This window comes from Pleurodeles waltl, chromosome 1_2, assembly GCF_031143425.1.
Source record: "Pleurodeles waltl isolate 20211129_DDA chromosome 1_2, aPleWal1.hap1.20221129, whole genome shotgun sequence".
Lineage (NCBI taxonomy): Eukaryota > Metazoa > Chordata > Amphibia > Caudata > Salamandridae > Pleurodeles > Pleurodeles waltl.
In genome coordinates this window covers 318,122,814-318,141,894 of record NC_090437.1, presented here as the reverse complement: position 1 = coordinate 318,141,894, position 19,081 = coordinate 318,122,814, and the positions used below count along the sequence as shown (strand labels likewise).

Below are 19,081 nucleotides of genomic sequence, written 5' to 3'. Positions count from 1 at the left end.
ACCGCTGCACTGGGCCCTTCATCTCAAGCACCGCTGAACTGGGCACCGCCGTCTCAAGCACCGCTGAATTGGGCCCTTCATCTCAAGCACCGCTGCACTGGGCCCTTCATCTCAAGCACCGCTGAACTGGGCCCTTCATCTCAGGTACCGCTGCACTGGGCACTTCATCTCAAGCACCGCTGGCCCATGAGCGGCAGGGGCTGGCCCGCATCTGTGTCGGGCAGGGCTGCACAGGGCACTCTGGGCACCAGGCCCCCTCCAGAACCAGTGGAGACTGTTATCCACTTGAGAGACTGTGGCTTTGCACTCCCCAGGATGTAACAGTGGGCAGCCCACCCATTGTATAGACTTGTGAGACTGTGGCTTTGCACTCCCCAGGATGTAACAGTGGGCAGCCCACCCACTGTCTGGACTTGAGAGACTGTGGCTTTGCACTCCCCAGGATGTAACAGTGGCCATGGAGGCCCCTTGTGGATCTGGCGTCGTGCACTCATCTGGCTGAGGTGCCCCCCCTTCCCTTCCCCCTGAGTTGCCTGTAGTTTTGCTATCTGATGCCCCTGCAGTGTTCTCTCCGTTGGAGTCAGGTATCCTGTGTGGGCTTTGCCCATGTGATTTGGGCCCAGTGGTCCACGAACAATGCCTGCTACAATGCTCGGACTTGTACATTTATGTATATAAGAGTTTTTGATGTGTATATATATTTTTTGGGCAGTAATACAATATATTCCAATGTTGAGAATCATTTCCTTTTGTATTTGCATTCTTCCGGGGGGTTTGGGGGGTGTCACTCTGATGTGTTGCTATGCATTGATGTGTGTGTTGTAGTGGGTGAGGGTGAGGGTGGGTGTGTCGCGTATGTGTGTACCCGTAATATTTTTCCCTCCACCCTCCCCTGTGTCGTAGGTGCAGTAGTCACCGTTGTCTTCTGCGCCGGCGTTCGTGCTCCTGGTAGAGGAGCAGGAAGACTATCGCTGAGTGTATGTGGAGTTCAGGTTCCATGCTGTCCTGATTCCTCGTGGGGTGTATGGAGGTGAGCGGTTTCCCTTCGAAATGGCTGTTTCCGCCGTGTTTTTATTAGCGGGGCTACCGCCCCGGAAAAGGTGGTGGATTGGTAGGTTGTGATACAGTGGGCGGTACATTGTCTCCCGCCTGTCTGTTGGCGGTGACCGCCGCACTGTTTGTTTGTACCGCTGTGGCGGGCGGTGTGTTGCTGTGGCGGTCTCTGTTGGCGGTTTCCGCCAGGGTCGGAATTCCATTTTTTTTCCCGCCAGCCTGTTGGCGGTTTTTCCGCCGCTTTAACACCGACCGCCAGGGTTGGAATGACCCCCTTAGTCTCTTTTCTGAAGATTTTCTTCAGCGGGACGAACCTGCCAGTCCAATCCGACCTCCTGGAGCCCTTCTGCGGATACGCGTAGCGGGAATCCTCGGTGGAGATTTTTACCTTTGGACTTAGTCTTTTTTTCGAGGTGAAAATCCTTCGACCGGGGTAAACCTGGATCTTGATCTGACGTCCCTGGAGCCCTCCTCGGATACGCTGGCTGGGAGGTCCCAGTCAACGTTTCACCTTCGGACTTAGTCTCTTTTTCTGAGATTTTCTTTACCGGGACGAAACAGCAAATCAGGCCAGGTCGCGGTTGAGGCAAGCCGGCTAGAGTTGCCGCGGCGGGTCTGTCCCTCTATGGAGCTTTTTTTTCAAAACTTCTCCAAACTTCTCCAAACTTCTGGGGCTTCTCCCAGATGTCCTTTTAAGGTTCATTTGAGGTCCACAGCTCACCCCAAGGGTCCAGAAGTTCTGAGATGGTCCTTGGGGGGTGCAGATTACAACTCCCAGAATGCACCTGGAACAAACCTTTTTGGCCACTGGGCAGTGGTCAGCTGGTTGATTTCTTCAGGAGTTGGTGCAGTCCCTCCTTGAATCAGTTGAAGCCAGGCAAAGTCCTTCTTGTGGTGAAGCCCAAGTGGGCAGCTGGTGCAGTCCTTATGAGTGCAGGTTCCAGGTGCAGGCCAGGGGTCCAGCAGGGCAGTCCTTCTTCTCCTTTGGTTCTTCCTTGTTGGAATCTGATGGGGATCTGAGGTGTGGGTGCAGGTCTGCCAGTTTTATCCTTGCTCCTGGGTGAAAAGCAGGGGGGTCCTGGTTCTCCAATCAGGTGCAGGGTCCTTCCCTCTGTGATGACCACTTCCTGGGAAGTGTGGCAAAAATCAATCCCAGGAGGAAACATTCTCCAAAAATCCATCATGGCTGAATCTGATTTTTGGAGGTTACATCCTGCTGAGCCCACCCACTGGTGTGGCTAAAAATCATAAACACACCCCTCTCCTGCCCTCTCCTAATCTAATCAAGGGGGCACCTAGTTGTCTGGGGTTGCAGGATGTGGGGGTGTTGCTGGTTGCTCCAAATGTCCTTCTCTGCCTTTGAAGACCAGTTTGGCAGCCCTCCCCCTTCCTGCCTCACCATCTGCTGAGGGGAGATTCCCTCCCACAGGCACATTCCTTTGTGTGAAGCCAGGCCACTTCACACCTCATCAAGGCAGCCTGGCTAGTCTGCCACAGGCTGGCCAATCAGAGCACAGCAGCAAAAACAATGCAGGGCTTAAATTGGCAACTTTTCAGGTTAAGTTTAAAACTCTTTACCTGAAAAAGTTATATTAAATCCCACAACTGGAAGTTGTGGGATTTATTATAACAATTAATTTGATACCAAACTCTTGGTATCCATCATTTAAGGGGACTTTAAAAATTAAAATAAAGTCTCACCATTCTAGCCTATGAAGGCCATTTACTAGAATGAGGGAAAAACGAATGTGGCTGTTTTTACCTCACTAGGGCTTATAAAACTACTTTTATAAGGTCCCTGCTTATAGTTACATGGCACCCAGCCCTAGGGGCACATAGCAAAAAGTGCCAATCGGGTCATCTGGTTGCACCTCGACCGGGGCAAAGCCCAAGTTTCAGGCCGACCGCGATGGAGCCCTGCTCGGCTACAGGCCGCAGGAGGCCTCGTTTAAAAGTTTACCTTCACACTTAGGGGGTCATTCCAACCTTGGCGTTAAAAGGCGGATACCGCTGTCAGAAGACCGCCAACATACCGCCGCGGCCGCGGTAAACCGCCACGGTCATTCTGACCCACAACACGCAAACCGCCAAAATACAGACATCCACAAAAGTCCGCCACACCAAAGGCTAGCGAGAAACTGGCGATAACCAAACCGACACCGTCACGCCAACAGAATTACGCCTACACTATCATGACACACGAATCCACATGGCGGTCTTTCAACCACGGTATTCTATTGGCGGTACACACCGCCGTGCTCAAAATACACACACTTTTACAAAACACAGCCACATTGGACAATTCGAAATACACACACCTGATACACATACACACACCACTCCCACACACCCAATTAAATATAAAACACACACCCACATCACCCACAAACCTCCACTCCTAGAGAATCAGGACCACGCACAGAGAAATAGAGATCCGAGCACCCAGACGCGCATATTACCATCCGCCAGCAATATTACCACGCACTTCACACAACACACCAATACACATCACCACACTTAGCACCACACAATCCACCACACACATCACCCACACCACCCCATGGCACCGCAAAGACACCCCAGGTTTTCTGAGGATGAACTCAGGGTCATGGTGGAGGAAATCGTACGGGTAGAGCCACAGCTCTTCGGAACACAGGTGCAGCACACCTCCATTGCCAGGAAGATGGAGCTATGGAGCAGAATAGTCGACAGGGTCAACGCGGTGGGACAGCACCCAAGAAATAGGGATGACATCAGGAAGCGGTGGAACGACCTACGGGGGAAGGTGCGTTCAACGGTATCCAGGTACACCATTGCGGTTCAGCGGACTAGCGGCGGACCACCACCTCCTCCCCCAGAATTTACAACATGGGAGGAGCAGGTCTTGGTGATCCTGCATCCTGAGGGTCTTGCAGGAGTATCTGGAGGAATGGACTCTGGTAAGTCTCATCTTCACTACTTCATCCCCCCCACCCCACCAGCATGCCAACTCATACCCCCTCCCTCACCCTCACCCCCATCACACCTACTCCTTGCAAATGTCTCACCATCACAACCCACCCATCCCAACCCCAAGCCCTGCATGCGACCACAAAGCATGGACACCCATCACCAAAGCATGCCCCCTGAACAGACCCATCCCCCCCAAAACCACTGTCACAAAAGCCCCCACAGAGGAATGCAAGCACTGGGGGACACGGGCACCCACCCATTGCACACTATGGCACACACAGATGCAATAATCATGGTTTTATACCCCCGCAGGACCCGAACGCCACGTCACCGCGCAGGAGGGTCCACAAATGTCCACTCCACCCCCAGAAGAGGCCCACAGTGATGACAGCACCTCTGTCGACCTGGATCTAAATGACCAGCCCGGCCCATCAGGGACCTCGGGACAGTCGGTTCCCCTCAGACAGCCACAGGCCACCACAGAGCTTCCCCCCTCTGGGAACACCAGCACAGCACCCACCCAGCGGGCCCATCCCTCTGTCCCCAGGACACGTCAATCAGCGGTGTGTCCACCACTACAGGGCACCCAGGTTAGCCCACCACCCCAACAACAACAGGGACCTGGGGCAGTGGTAGTGGGCACACGGTCCAGGGGACAGAGGGCAAGGGAAACAGGGGAACTGGGAGGGCTGCTGTGCGACAGGGGGGGGACAGGCCCAGGGAACTCACTCTCCACGAGGCCCTCTCCTCCATCATGGGAGCCTGCCATCATTCCCAGGAGACGATGGCGACGGTACTGGCCAGGTTTCAGGAGATCCAGCTCCTGCAGGAGGAACAGTATTTGGGGTTCAGGGAGGAACTACGAACCATCAGTTCCACCCTGGGCACCATTGTAGGGGCTTTGAATCTGGTAGTCACCACATTGCGGGACACTGTGGCACCACAAAGGGCCCCTGACACTAGCATGGACCAAGAACTGCCTACCACCTCTGCCGGCGCTAGTGGACAGGAGGCCCCGCCACAAGGCCACCAGCACCCCACCCCCTGCAGAAGGAGAACCACCCCGCAAGCGGTCCCTGAGATCCAGGAAGAAGACAGAGTAAGATGCCAAGACCCCCGCCAGGAAAGGATACCTCCCTGATTGTCATCCCACTGTCCCACATCGTCACCCTGTCCATCGTTAAACTGCCCCTGCTCCACTTTCCACAGGCATTTGGACAATGCACCTGTGATACAAATAGTCTGGACTCTGCCGTGGACATTCCTCCACCTCACCCCTCACCGATTTGCAATCCACCCACCAATATAGAGCACTGTAATAAACACAGTTATTACACAAAACAATCAGGAGTCTGGCTGTGATTTTGAACAAATGTATTAGACATTACCGTGCCAAAATGCTTATTTACATTGTGATGCCAACATACCAATGTCACACAGCTGTAGTCCATGGGGAAACAAAGCAGATGTCACACAGTGGGGCCCACATCTATGAAATCGGAAGGGAAAGTCACAACTCAGTTACCATACACTGGGTGAAAAGGACAGACAGTAGAGAGGTAGTAGTGTTTAAGTATATGTAATATGCCGGTGCGTATTCTTACCTGTGTGTCATTGGAAATACTGCTGTATTACTGTGTTCCTGTTGTCTATGTCGTCTTCTTCGGCTTCCTCGTCTTCACTCTCCACAGGCTCCACAGCTGCTACAACACCACCATCTGGACCATCCTCCTGCAGAAAAGGCACCTGTCGTCGCAAAGCCAGGTTGTGAAGCATACAGCAGGCCACGATGATCTGGCACACCTTCTTTGGTGAGTAGAATAGGGATCCACCTGTCATATGTAGGCAGCGGAACCTGGCCTTCAGGAGGCCGAAGGTCCGCTCGATCACCCTCCTAGTTCGCCCATGGGCCTCATTGTAGCGTTCCTCTGCCCTTGTCCTGGGATTCCTCACTGGGGTCAGTAGCCATGACAGGTTGGGGTAACCAGAGTCACCAATTAGCCACACACAGTGCCTCTGGAGTTGAGCCATCACGTAAGGGATGCTGCTATTCCGCATGATGTACGCGTCATGCACTGAGCCAGGGAACTTGGCATTAACATGGGAGATGTACTGGTCTGCCAAACACACCATCTGCACATTCATCGAATGATAACTATTCCTGTTTCTGTACACCTGTTCACTCCTGTGGGGGGGAACCAAAGCCACATGGGTCCCATCAATGGCACCTATGATGTTGGGGATATGTCCAAGGGCATAGAAATCACCCTTCACTCTAGGCAAATCCCCCACCTCAGGAAAAACGATGTAGCTGCGCATGTGTTTCAGCAGGGCAGACAACACTCTGGACAACAGCTTGGAAAACATAGGCTGGGACATCGCTGATGCTATGGCCACTGTTGTTTGAAATGACCCACTTGCTAGGAAATGGAGCACTGACAGCACCTGCACTAGAGGGGAGATCCCTGTGCGTTGGCGGATTGGTGACATCAGGTCGGGCTCCAGCTGGGCACACAGTTCATGAATAGTGGCTCGGTCAAGCTTGTATGTCAGTATGACATGTCTTTCCTCCATTGTCGACAGGTCCACCAGCGGTCTGTACACCGGAGGATTCCTCCATCTCCTCGCATGTCCCAGCGGACGGTGCCTATGAAGGACAACAGCGATCACAGAGTCAATCAACCCACAGGTACGTAACCACAGCTTGCACATAACACGATTCTCAATCCATGGAATGGTTTGTATGAGTGTTGATGCAAGGCCTAGGTATGTGTGACGCAGTAAAAAGTAAGCCATGTGGGCCCCTGAAATAGCGGCTGCCTGACCTGTGAAGTGCGACAATGGGATGTGAGGTAAATGCGCTGGCGTGGCACACCGTGGAGGTAGGCGATCGAAGACGGCGACGCAAAGCAGCATTGGTTAACATAGAACCCTATGGGTCTCAGGAGCCAATGACGATGTGCGCTGGCGGTCGTGGTACGCACCGCCGCGGTACGCACCGCCGCGGGCATGACCGCCATTTTCTATCTGCTTAATCACTCGATACCTGATCTTCGACAGGAGAGGACCTACACTGCAAGTGCTGCTGTGACCTCGGTCTGGAAGAGACAATGGCTCATGCGACTGGGAAAAGGGCCCCTGCCTTCACTGCTCAGGAGTTGGATAAACTTGTGGATGGGATCCTCCCCCAGTACGCGCTACTCTACGGTCCTCCAGACAAACAGGTAAATACACTGGGAGCATGCTTTATGGGCTATGCCTGTGTTGAGTGGGGTGGATGAAAGATGGTGGGGAGGGGAGCGATTGAGGCATGCATCAAACAACGGTGAGAGCATGTGCCACATGGCAAGGGTAGGGATGGGGGGCCATTCACATTGAGGGTGCAGAAGGTGATGACTATTCTTCTCCCTCTGTACATTTCACATAGGTCAGCGCCCACCAGAAGATCGATATTTGGCGTGCCATCGGCAAGGACGTCTGGACCCTGGGGGTCCACCACAGATGGGGCACCCACTGCCGGAAGAGATGGGAGGACATCCGCCGCTGGAGTAGGAAGACGGCGGAGGCTCAGCTGGGGATGGCCTCCCAACGTGGGAGGGGTGCCAGTCGGACTTTGACCCCCCTGATGTCCCGGATCCTGGCGGTGGCCTACCCCGATTTGGATGGGCGCGTGAGGACATCACAACAGACACAAGGGGGTGAGTACACCCTCATTCTGTTGACTTTGCGCGCAGTGGATGTGTCTGGGTGGGGGAGGAGGGCTGTGCGTATCCCTAGGCCAGGGCGATTTCTGTAGGCTAGGCCCTTCTGTAAGGCATGGCCCTGTGCCCCCGCCCCCCACCTCTGTAGGGTGCCAAGTACAGCTATTCATGGCCCTGTGTCATCTATGTGTGCAGATGTCATCCATAGGCTTGTAGGCCATGTCCCACAGATTGAGTAGTTGACCCCAAGTGTGCGGCGTAGTGCAGGGGGCTTCTGTGTCTGTCCTGTCCGCCAACGGTGTCGCCAATGCATGCACTCAACATGTCTTTATTCTCCCCCCCCCTTTTTTTGTGGTCTTCCTGTTCATGTGTGCATTAGCATCATCAGGCGGAGGACAAGTGGCATCGGAGCACGAGGGAGCTGCATCCCACATGGCCATGGAGGGACACGCAAAGGACTCCAAATTCACCAGTGGGACGGAGGGCGAGGGGAGCTCCACAGCGGGGACTCAGGCAGACATCAGTGACACTGACTCGTCCTCTGAAGGGAGCTCCCTTGTGGTGGCAGCAACATCTGTGCCCCCCGCAACAACAGGTACAGCCGCCACCCACCGCACCAGCACCGCCCTCCCAGCAGCCCCTCAGCGTTTGGCCCGTGCCCGCTCACCCAGGAAGGTGGGCATCTCCTTCACCCCAGGCACCTCAGGCCCTGCCCCAGTCACCCCTGCTGCCCTCAGTGAGGAGGTCATTGACCTCCTGAGGACGCTCACTGTTGGGCAGTCTACCATTTTGAATGCTATCCAGGGTGTAGAAAGGGAGGTGCACCAGAGTAATGCATACCTGGAGGGCATTCATTCTGGTCAGGCTGCCCTTCAGCGATCGTTCCAGACTCTGGCCTCAGCACTGATGGCAGCCATTATCCCTGTCTCTGGCCTCCCCCCTCCAACTTCCTCCACCCATACCCTATCACCTGTACCTCTGCCTATCCCAGACACACCATCAGACCAGCCTGCACACACCTCAACACCCAAGGGAAGCTCAGCCAGACATAAGCACCACACATCACACAGGCATTCACACAAGCAACATCCACATAAGAGACATACCAACACCCACTGCCTCCACTGTGTCCCCCTCCTCCTCGTCTCCCTCCTCCCTCCCTGTCACATCTCCAGTCACACCTGCATGCACAACATCTTCAGCCACTACGTCCCTCAGCAGCACACACACCAGAACCCCCCGCACACGTGCAGTCACCACCCCCACTGCCATTTACACGTCCCCTGTGTCCTCTCCCAGTGTGTCTGTGACCCCCTCTTCCAAGATACACAAACGCAGACAGCCACCCACCCAACAGCCATCCACCTCACGACAGCCTCCAGCCCAAGCACCTGCACCCAAAGACACCAGACTTACAACTCCTACAACCACAACCTCTTCCTCCACTCCCATACCCACTACACCTACCCATCCCACTGCTCCTAAAAAGCTTTTCCTGTCTAAACTCAACCTCTTTCCACCAACTCCCCCACCCCGTCCATGTCATAGGACTACAGTCAGCACCTCAGCCACGACAAAACCGGCCCCTGTCATCACAGTCTGCCATGGACTGTGGAGTGCCCCACCCTCCAGGGCAGCGAGTTTGGTGCGAAGCCAAGGCACGGGCAGCCCACCCCCGGAGAAACATCCCAAGATAGGCAGTGGCCGGCGCAAGAGGGTGAAAACACCAGGGACTAAAACCCCTACCATGGCTCCGGCAGGAAGTGTAGAGACAGCTGGCACACCGCCCAAGGTGGGGAAGGGCCACAGGCGATCAGGGAAGGCTGGGAAGGGCAGCACGCCCGACAACACCGCCATCAGCCCAGCTGGCCAGGAGGGCCCCGCCAGCCCCATCCCAGGTGGGCAGGAGGCCACCAACAGGCCCGGCACAGCTGCCCAGAAGGGCCCCGCCAGCCACAGGACAGATGGCCAGGAGGGCCCCGCCAGCCACAGGTCAGGTGGCAAATGACCTCCCCCCCATGGCCGGAACCGCTGAACTGGGCCCTTCATCTCAAGCACCACTGCACTGGGCCCTTCATCTCAAGCACCGCTGAACTGGGCACCGCCGTCTCAAGCACCGCTGAAGTGGGCACCGCCGTCTCAAGCACCGCTGCACTGGGCCCTTCATCTCAAGCACCGCTGCACTGGGCCCTTCATCTCAAGCGCCGCTGCACTGGGCCCTTCATCTCAAGCACAGCTGAACTGGGCCCTTCATCTCAAGCACCGCTGCACTGGGCCCTTCATCTCAAGCACCGCTGAACTGGGCACCGCCGTCTCAAGCACCGCTGAATTGGGCCCTTCATCTCAAGCACCGCTGCACTGGGCCCTTCATCTCAAGCACCGCTGAACTGGGCCCTTCATCTCAGGTACCGCTGCACTGGGCACTTCATCTCAAGCACCGCTGGCCCATGAGCGGCAGGGGCTGGCCCGCATCTGTGTCGGGCAGGGCTGCACAGGGCACTCTGGGCACCAGGCCCCCTCCAGAACCAGTGGAGACTGTTATCCACTTGAGAGACTGTGGCTTTGCACTCCCCAGGATGTAACAGTGGGCAGCCCACCCATTGTATAGACTTGTGAGACTGTGGCTTTGCACTCCCCAGGATGTAACAGTGGGCAGCCCACCCACTGTCTGGACTTGAGAGACTGTGGCTTTGCACTCCCCAGGATGTAACAGTGGCCATGGAGGCCCCTTGTGGATCTGGCGTCGTGCACTCATCTGGCTGAGGTGCCCCCCCTTCCCTTCCCCCTGAGTTGCCTGTAGTTTTGCTATCTGATGCCCCTGCAGTGTTCTCTCCGTTGGAGTCAGGTATCCTGTGTGGGCTTTGCCCATGTGATTTGGGCCCAGTGGTCCACGAACAATGCCTGCTACAATGCTCGGACTTGTACATTTATGTATATAAGAGTTTTTGATGTGTATATATATTTTTTGGGCAGTAATACAATATATTCCAATGTTGAGAATCATTTCCTTTTGTATTTGCATTCTTCCGGGGGGTTTGGGGGGTGTCACTCTGATGTGTTGCTATGCATTGATGTGTGTGTTGTAGTGGGTGAGGGTGAGGGTGGGTGTGTCGCGTATGTGTGTACCCGTAATATTTTTCCCTCCACCCTCCCCTGTGTCGTAGGTGCAGTAGTCACCGTTGTCTTCTGCGCCGGCGTTCGTGCTCCTGGTAGAGGAGCAGGAAGACTATCGCTGAGTGTATGTGGAGTTCAGGTTCCATGCTGTCCTGATTCCTCGTGGGGTGTATGGAGGTGAGCGGTTTCCCTTCGAAATGGCTGTTTCCGCCGTGTTTTTATTAGCGGGGCTACCGCCCCGGAAAAGGTGGTGGATTGGTAGGTTGTGATACAGTGGGCGGTACATTGTCTCCCGCCTGTCTGTTGGCGGTGACCGCCGCACTGTTTGTTTGTACCGCTGTGGCGGGCGGTGTGTTGCTGTGGCGGTCTCTGTTGGCGGTTTCCGCCAGGGTCGGAATTCCATTTTTTTTCCCGCCAGCCTGTTGGCGGTTTTTCCGCCGCTTTAACACCGACCGCCAGGGTTGGAATGACCCCCTTAGTCTCTTTTCTGAAGATTTTCTTCAGCGGGACGAACCTGCCAGTCCAATCCGACCTCCTGGAGCCCTTCTGCGGATACGCGTAGCGGGAATCCTCGGTGGAGATTTTTACCTTTGGACTTAGTCTTTTTTTCGAGGTGAAAATCCTTCGACCGGGGTAAACCTGGATCTTGATCTGACGTCCCTGGAGCCCTCCTCGGATACGCTGGCTGGGAGGTCCCAGTCAACGTTTCACCTTCGGACTTAGTCTCTTTTTCTGAGATTTTCTTTACCGGGACGAAACAGCAAATCAGGCCAGGTCGCGGTTGAGGCAAGCCGGCTAGAGTTGCCGCGGCGGGTCGGTCCCTCTATGGAGCTTTTTTTTCAAAACTTCTCCAAACTTCTCCAAACTTCTGGGGCTTCTCCCAGATGTCCTTTTAAGGTTCATTTGAGGTCCACAGCTCACCCCAAGGGTCCTGAAGTTCTGAGATGGTCCTTGGGGGGTGCAGATTACAACTCCCAGAATGCACCTGGAACAAACCTTTTTGGCCACTGGGCAGTGGTCAGCTGGTTGATTTCTTCAGGAGTTGGTGCAGTCCCTCCTTGAATCAGTTGAAGCCAGGCAAAGTCCTTCTTGTGGTGAAGCCCAAGTGGGCAGCTGGTGCAGTCCTTATGAGTGCAGGTTCCAGGTGCAGGCCAGGGGTCCAGCAGGGCAGTCCTTCTTCTCCTTTGGTTCTTCCTTGTTGGAATCTGATGGGGATCTGAGGTGTGGGTGCAGGTCTGCCAGTTTTATCCTTGCTCCTGGGTGAAAAGCAGGGGGGTCCTGGTTCTCCAATCAGGTGCAGGGTCCTTCCCTCTGTGATGACCACTTCCTGGGAAGTGTGGCAAAAATCAATCCCAGGAGGAAACATTCTCCAAAAATCCATCATGGCTGAATCTGATTTTTGGAGGTTACATCCTGCTGAGCCCACCCACTGGTGTGGCTAAAAATCATAAACACACCCCTCTCCTGCCCTCTCCTAATCTAATCAAGGGGGCACCTAGTTGTCTGGGGTTGCAGGATGTGGGGGTGTTGCTGGTTGCTCCAAATGTCCTTCTCTGCCTTTGAAGACCAGTTTGGCAGCCCTCCCCCTTCCTGCCTCACCATCTGCTGAGGGGAGATTCCCTCCCACAGGCACATTCCTTTGTGTGAAGCCAGGCCACTTCACACCTCATCAAGGCAGCCTGGCTAGTCTGCCACAGGCTGGCCAATCAGAGCACAGCAGCAAAAACAATGCAGGGCTTAAATTGGCAACTTTTCAGGTTAAGTTTAAAACTCTTTACCTGAAAAAGTTATATTAAATCCCACAACTGGAAGTTGTGGGATTTATTATAACAATTAATTTGATACCAAACTCTTGGTATCCATCATTTAAGGGGACTTTAAAAATTAAAATAAAGTCTCACCATTCTAGCCTATGAAGGCCATTTACTAGAATGAGGGAAAAACGAATGTGGCTGTTTTTACCTCACTAGGGCTTATAAAACTACTTTTATAAGGTCCCTGCTTATAGTTACATGGCACCCAGCCCTAGGGGCACATAGCACACACCTTAGGGATGACTTATATGTAAAAATAAGGTAGTTTAAGACTTTGGAACTACTTTTAATTCCAAAGTCGAATTTGCATATAACTTTAATTGAAAAGCAGCCAGCAAGGCAGGCCTGCCTTTAAAATGACACTGGGCACCTCAGCAGTGCACCTATGGGTGCACTACCTATGCTGTGGTCCCTAAACCTACATGCCCTACCATATACTAGGGACTTATAGGTAGGTTAACTTAGCCAATAATAATGAGCCTAATTTGCATATCCAGTTTACACAGAGCACTGGCCCTGGGACTGGTAAGCAGTACCCAGGGCACAGCCAAGAGTCAGTAACCACCAGCACCTGTCCAAAAAGTGTGGGGGTGACCAGGGCAAAACGGAGGATTTTCCTACAAACACCATGAGTCAATGTAGTCTTCTTTTTGTGTGTTGGAAGAACATCTTACTCATTGGCCTTCTACTGATCTTAATTGCCTTTATGATCAAAATAGAGGCAGAATGGTTGTCTGCACCAGAGTCTTTGCCTTTTGACAAAGAGCGCTCCTTTTTCTATTATGGCGTCTTTGACTGTCACTTGTTTTTTGCTTTTGTCATCAAGGGCATTTTCTTCCCCAATGATTTTGAAGACCTTCTGGCTTCCAGAAGCTTTCTCTATAAGATGTTGAAGGCCTAGACATTTAAAATTTCAAAATGATCTTTATCAGCACTGATTCGGTGTACTCAATATCCATCAGCACTGAAACTTCACCATCTCACTCACCTTGATTCCTCAGATTCTATTTGTTCTTCTCATCTAAGTCCTCCACCCAATTCCTCAAAGGACCCTTCCTTTACCTAAGTCATAGCATAGTGCACCCATCTTTGATTTTTTCCCTAGTAGTTAAAGTGTTAGGGTCAAAGGCTGCACAAGCTCAGCACGTCAGATTTTAGCTGAGCAGCTTCTGTGCTTCAGAATCTACAAATAGGAAAAAGAATCTGACCATGGTGACTATGTCATGGGGCAGTGAGTGGCTTACACTCAATATCATAGGGAATTAATTTCAACTCCACCTGTGGTTAACAAGTACAAATCAAAGTTTTACCTCTACATACAGTTTCTGGGCCCAGTCACTATAAGGTAGCATAATGCACAGCATGGGAATCTACAAAGAGTCATACTGCAAAGCAAACATAAAGTCACAAACAGCCTGAAATATGCTAATTCCTAAAAGAAGGTTTTAAGAAACTAAGGATAATCAGCAGCTATAAGCGATGCAACATTGACTGCCATATTTATAAAATGATCCTTTACATATGGGATTTTGGTAGCTTATATTAGCCTTGGTAAGGCTTGTGGCAAGGTAAAGCATAGATTGAAACATGCTAGTGAAGTAAAGTCACACTCAGATGTTTAAAGAGTAGGATATTCTCAATTCAATTGAATGTCTAGACTGAAATGATCACAGCTCAAAATAAAAGAACAAAGTTATGACATTTTCCACAAATATTGAACATTAATAATGTTTATTTTTTAACTATGTTTTACAAAAACATTTGGAGTATTTTTAGGGGCACATCTATCAATCAAAACTCTTGTGCCCAAATTGGAATTAAAATACAGTGACAAACTAGAGTGCTTCTTCACAGAAACCTCTTATCCCTCAACATTTTGGAATGTATATGCTGTGTAACAGGGCCTCTTTCAACGTGGTTCAGTGGCATGATATTTATATATTGTTTACATCAATTAATGAAAATATTGTGATATAATATTACTGTTTGGGTTTTTCTAAACCAAAGAAAAACAAATGTATGCTGAACATTTGCACACCTTCACTTAAACTGACTGATAAAATATGGTCCATCGCCCACCCTCTTCAAGGCATAAGTACATTTGCGATCTCTTTGGCTTCTTATTATAACATAAAATTACCTTCAGCACAAAGTACTTTAACATAACAGTTACTGCCCCTATATATACGTAGAATGATAAGCCCATAGGTCTGTATTTATAGCAAGAGTGTTACATACCTGGATGAGGAAGTGAAGAATGGAGGTGTGATTATGGCGTAAGTGAGCTCCCTCTCAGGTGACTCTATGTCAATGAAATGTAGGTGCTTTTTTGTAAGAAGCACAACCTCAGTCTCTTTCAGCAACAGATGCCGAACAGTCCCTGGCACCTCTTTTGGAAGCTGGTTATTTACTGGAGTGATGTGCACAATTACAGCCTATGAGCCAAAATATTGTTTATGTGAGTCGAGTTACAAAACTTAAAACAAATGATATGCATGCTTCACTAACCATATACACAAATCATAAAAGCCCTATCTATGATGACAGATTTGTGCAAGTAGCACAGCATTCATGGGTGATGCATTCTCTGCTGCATTCCTCATACTTATTTAGGATCCAGGAGATGTGGTATATGCCTGCATTTGATTATCACCTGCTTTGAAAGGATCTGGTAAGGAGACTTGAAAAAAATCACCAGGCAACTCTACCAAACTGCAGACTGTAATTGTTCACGGTGTAACCACTGACACTGCAGAAAGTAAATGCATACATTTTCTTTTAAACCTGTTCCCTAAAACTGCCAGTCCATGCCATACTGAAATTGAATATTTTAGGAGACTCACACTTGTGTTTGTTTCATTGTATACCATGCAGAGCTAAATTTGTAGAGGCAGTTACAGATGGCGGGCAGAAGCAATCCTTTTTGGGCACTGGCACTTATATTTCATTATCAAAGTTAGACCCAGAGCAAGGGAGAGGAAATCAGAAAAGCGAGAAAGAACCAGGAAAAGAAAAATAGGAAATCTGTGACTAGGAGAGAAAGCAGGGATGAAGAAAATGCAACTGTGAGAAAAATAAACAATAGAGAAAGAGACATGATGTGGGATCAAGGTCAGGTAGCCATAGTTTTCAGAAACTCAGGAATTCAGGCAACATTGGTGGCAGGCTCTTGAGGAAAAACAGTGACTCCTGTTACGTACATTTTTACAATTAAAGCACTGATCCTATGAATGAGCAAATAAGTGCCTTCATTTGACGGTGCAAGGCCATAAAGTATTTCTGAAATCCATACACTATTTTTCATTTTACATCAATGCCTACTATTGGTCCAGTCTCTTTGTCTCTTGCTGAATAGTGTCGATGTTGGTGATTCTGGAGCATAGAGCATTGCCTTCTAATATCAGCTTCTGCACGCGGCCAACCATTTTGTGCTATCTTGAGCAAATCACTTATTCCCTGTGCCTTAAAATGGAAATATGCATAATGAAAATATTTGAAAGCTACCTCTTCAGTATGCTCTCCCAATTATATGTTCCTACAATGTTTGACATTGGATTCCAGTTTCTGTAATTTGGTGTCAACCACCTGCACCTCATCCTGTTCTATGTAGTGCACTTAATGCACTCTTCTACTCCTCAAAGACAGATCCATCCTATATCAAATTTCTAAAGTAATTTTTTCCATTCTAATCACTTTGGATAAGCCTCAAACATTGGTGAGTGTGACAGATTGTAAACCACATTTATTTTTGGCAGCAACCATATTTTATTATAATTTGATCCACAACTTTGGCAAAGCAGGTGCTCTTTTTCTTTGTATCTATATTCCCTCTCCCCTAATATGTGTCAGAGCTAGCCATCTCCTACAGTTAAAGGCTGTGTAATCTCATGCAAAAGAATGATGTCCTGCAGATGCAGGAAAAATCACTTTCCTCAAATTTACCATTGCCAGCACACTCCTTGTGCTTAGGCATGCCTACTTTACCTTGTATTCTAATGATTTGGAGTTTGACAGCTCAGCAGGAAACATATCAAGAGGACCCACAGATGGACCTCAAATGCTTCTTTCCTATAAGCTTAGTCAATATTCTCAATGTACCTAAATCATTTGTAAAGACCATAATTTCAAATCCTCCTATATATGAAATAGAGTACCTGTGGTTCTGAGAGATTGGGTAGATCATGGCTGTCAGACAGAACAAACTCAAATGTGTCTTGGAACACTTCTCCACCATGGTGACGATAATATATAATTCCATTGAAGAGGTCTCTTTGCAGGAAGCTCAGGACGGGGTAACCTGTCATGATCCAAAAGCATATGCAAATGATAAATGCAAATACATCTCTCATGATCATTGTTGAAAGTAGGCCTTGATATATTACCACATGCTCTCACATTTTCAATAAAAGAAATACATTGATTGATTTTGACTTGTTGGAATACATTATGGCCCTCAATACGAGACTGCCGAAGCTGCGGGCACCAACATACCACCAGTGCTGGCGGTATGTTTGGCACCACATTATGACATTTCTGCTGGGCCAGCGGACGGAAACAGCGTTTCCGCCCGCTGGCACAGCGGAAGAGTCACCACAACATTGAAGCCGGCTCGTAATGGAGCCGGCGGCAATGTTGAGGTGCGTCGGATGGAGCAGCACCCGTCGCGCATTCCACTGCCCATAATTCGGGCAGTGGAATGCGCGATGGGGCTGTGCACGGGGCCCCCAGGGGCCCCTGAGTCACCCATACCGGACAAACTGGCGGATGGGGACTCGTAATCCCCTGGTGGATTACAGCAGCCAGGACTGCAAGGCAGCAGGCTGGTGGCAGTCTGGCGGTATCAGCGGTATTACCTTAGCAGGACCAGCACGGTCATAATGTGGCGGTAAGTACCGCCAGCCTGTTGGCGGTACTACCGCCACATTATCACCACCCACTGGGGTCATAATGACTCCTTATATGTATTGCCAGTAAAGGACTGACATTTTGAAAATCAGCTGCATAATTATTTTAGAACATAATATTATGATTTTAGAACGTGTATGTATTTCAGTAATTTGTTCCCTTGATTAATTTATGACTATAATTCTGACAATATTTTGAATAGCTTCTCATATAAATGTATCAAAGGGCTGAAATTCAGCTTGTTTATGTATGCATGTGATTATATATATAGTGTTACTGAGCTACAAAGAAATAGAACAATGTACAAGAGCTAGGATTGATGAAATAGAGTATAGGAGTGCCGCAAGTGGTGGAAGAGAAGAGCAGGATGGGGGGAGCAAACTGGAGGAGATGTTTAAAATATTCAGGTTAAAATCACCAGAAGCAGGACAAGGAGTGGCTACCTCTACCTAGCTGAGTGGAGGCTGAAGGGGGATCTAATGAGGATTATTTGCTAAAATCACTTTCCTAGGAAGTTTAAATTCTGTAGCTTGGGTTGTTGCTGTGTAATGTCCTGAGTGTTCATTTGACAACCGTACTGTGCACATAACACAAAGACTAATTTTACTGTTGAGTCCTTGTACACAGGATATATATCAATAGATGACTGTGTGTTCCACAACAGGAACCTAAATACATAATTGTTTAAGAACTAAAAATAGCATCTGAAATCACTAAAATCATAAACAAATAAAAAACTATTAAATATAATTTGTCTATGAATGAACAATGTACCACCTTTAATACAACAAACATGACAAATAGAAAATTAAGTTGGTGACTATGATAAGATAAAAGATACAATATAATAATGTATGCAGGCTAAAGAAATAAAGATGTTTACCAAGGTGATCAGGCCCTGGCTTCTTCATGATTTCTCCAGCCTGGGATGGTTTTGTGATTTTAAATACTATGTAGTCATCACTGGAGTCCAGGTCTGAAGCTTGAAGCATTGATCCATCAATAAGCACTGTCTGGCCTTCACATACTTCAAAGGCCACATTAGTGACAAGGAAGGGAGGACTGTCATCCTTAGGAAGAATGTTGATAGGAAACTTGTGCCTGATACTGTGGCGGCCATCAAAAATTCGAAAGACCACAAAATCTTTTGAGGTATCACTATCATCATGATGGTAAAGAGCAACTCCATTTTTGATATCCTTCACCATGAACATAAAACCTTTTCCACCTTATAAAATAATAAAGATAAAATTTGTAAACGTGCACATGATATTGCTCTACAAAGGCATGACTACATATATGTATATATTTTTCATGGAATCCAATAAAACTAAGCATGCAAGTAGTTACAAAATAATGTTTACATGAAAATGTTTCTACTTAGGTTTTTATAGTATTGATGTATATTTAATCAGATGTCATCGCTGGTTAACTTCTCCAAATATAGCTGCATTGAACACTCATCTTGTTATGCCTTCTCTCCTGCGTCTCTCCTATCTCTGCCCTGTACCTATCCCTTTACTCCCTTCCAGTAGTTCTAGC

The 19,081-nt window shown here is 49.6% G+C and overlaps 1 protein-coding gene across 1 annotated transcript in view; it reads right to left on the bottom strand.

The window, feature by feature from the left end:
• Positions 1-19,081, bottom strand: part of FREM1 (FRAS1 related extracellular matrix 1) — a 684,067-nt gene that overhangs the window by 436,594 nt on the left and 228,392 nt on the right. Inside the window, exons 10-12 of the mRNA XM_069238818.1 lie at positions 18,423-18,767; positions 16,789-16,931; positions 14,873-15,069 (exon numbers count right to left, since the gene is read on the bottom strand). Of these exons, the coding sequence (XP_069094919.1) occupies positions 14,873-15,069; positions 16,789-16,931; positions 18,423-18,767 (685 nt within the window). The remainder of the gene's footprint in view (positions 1-14,872; positions 15,070-16,788; positions 16,932-18,422; positions 18,768-19,081) is intronic.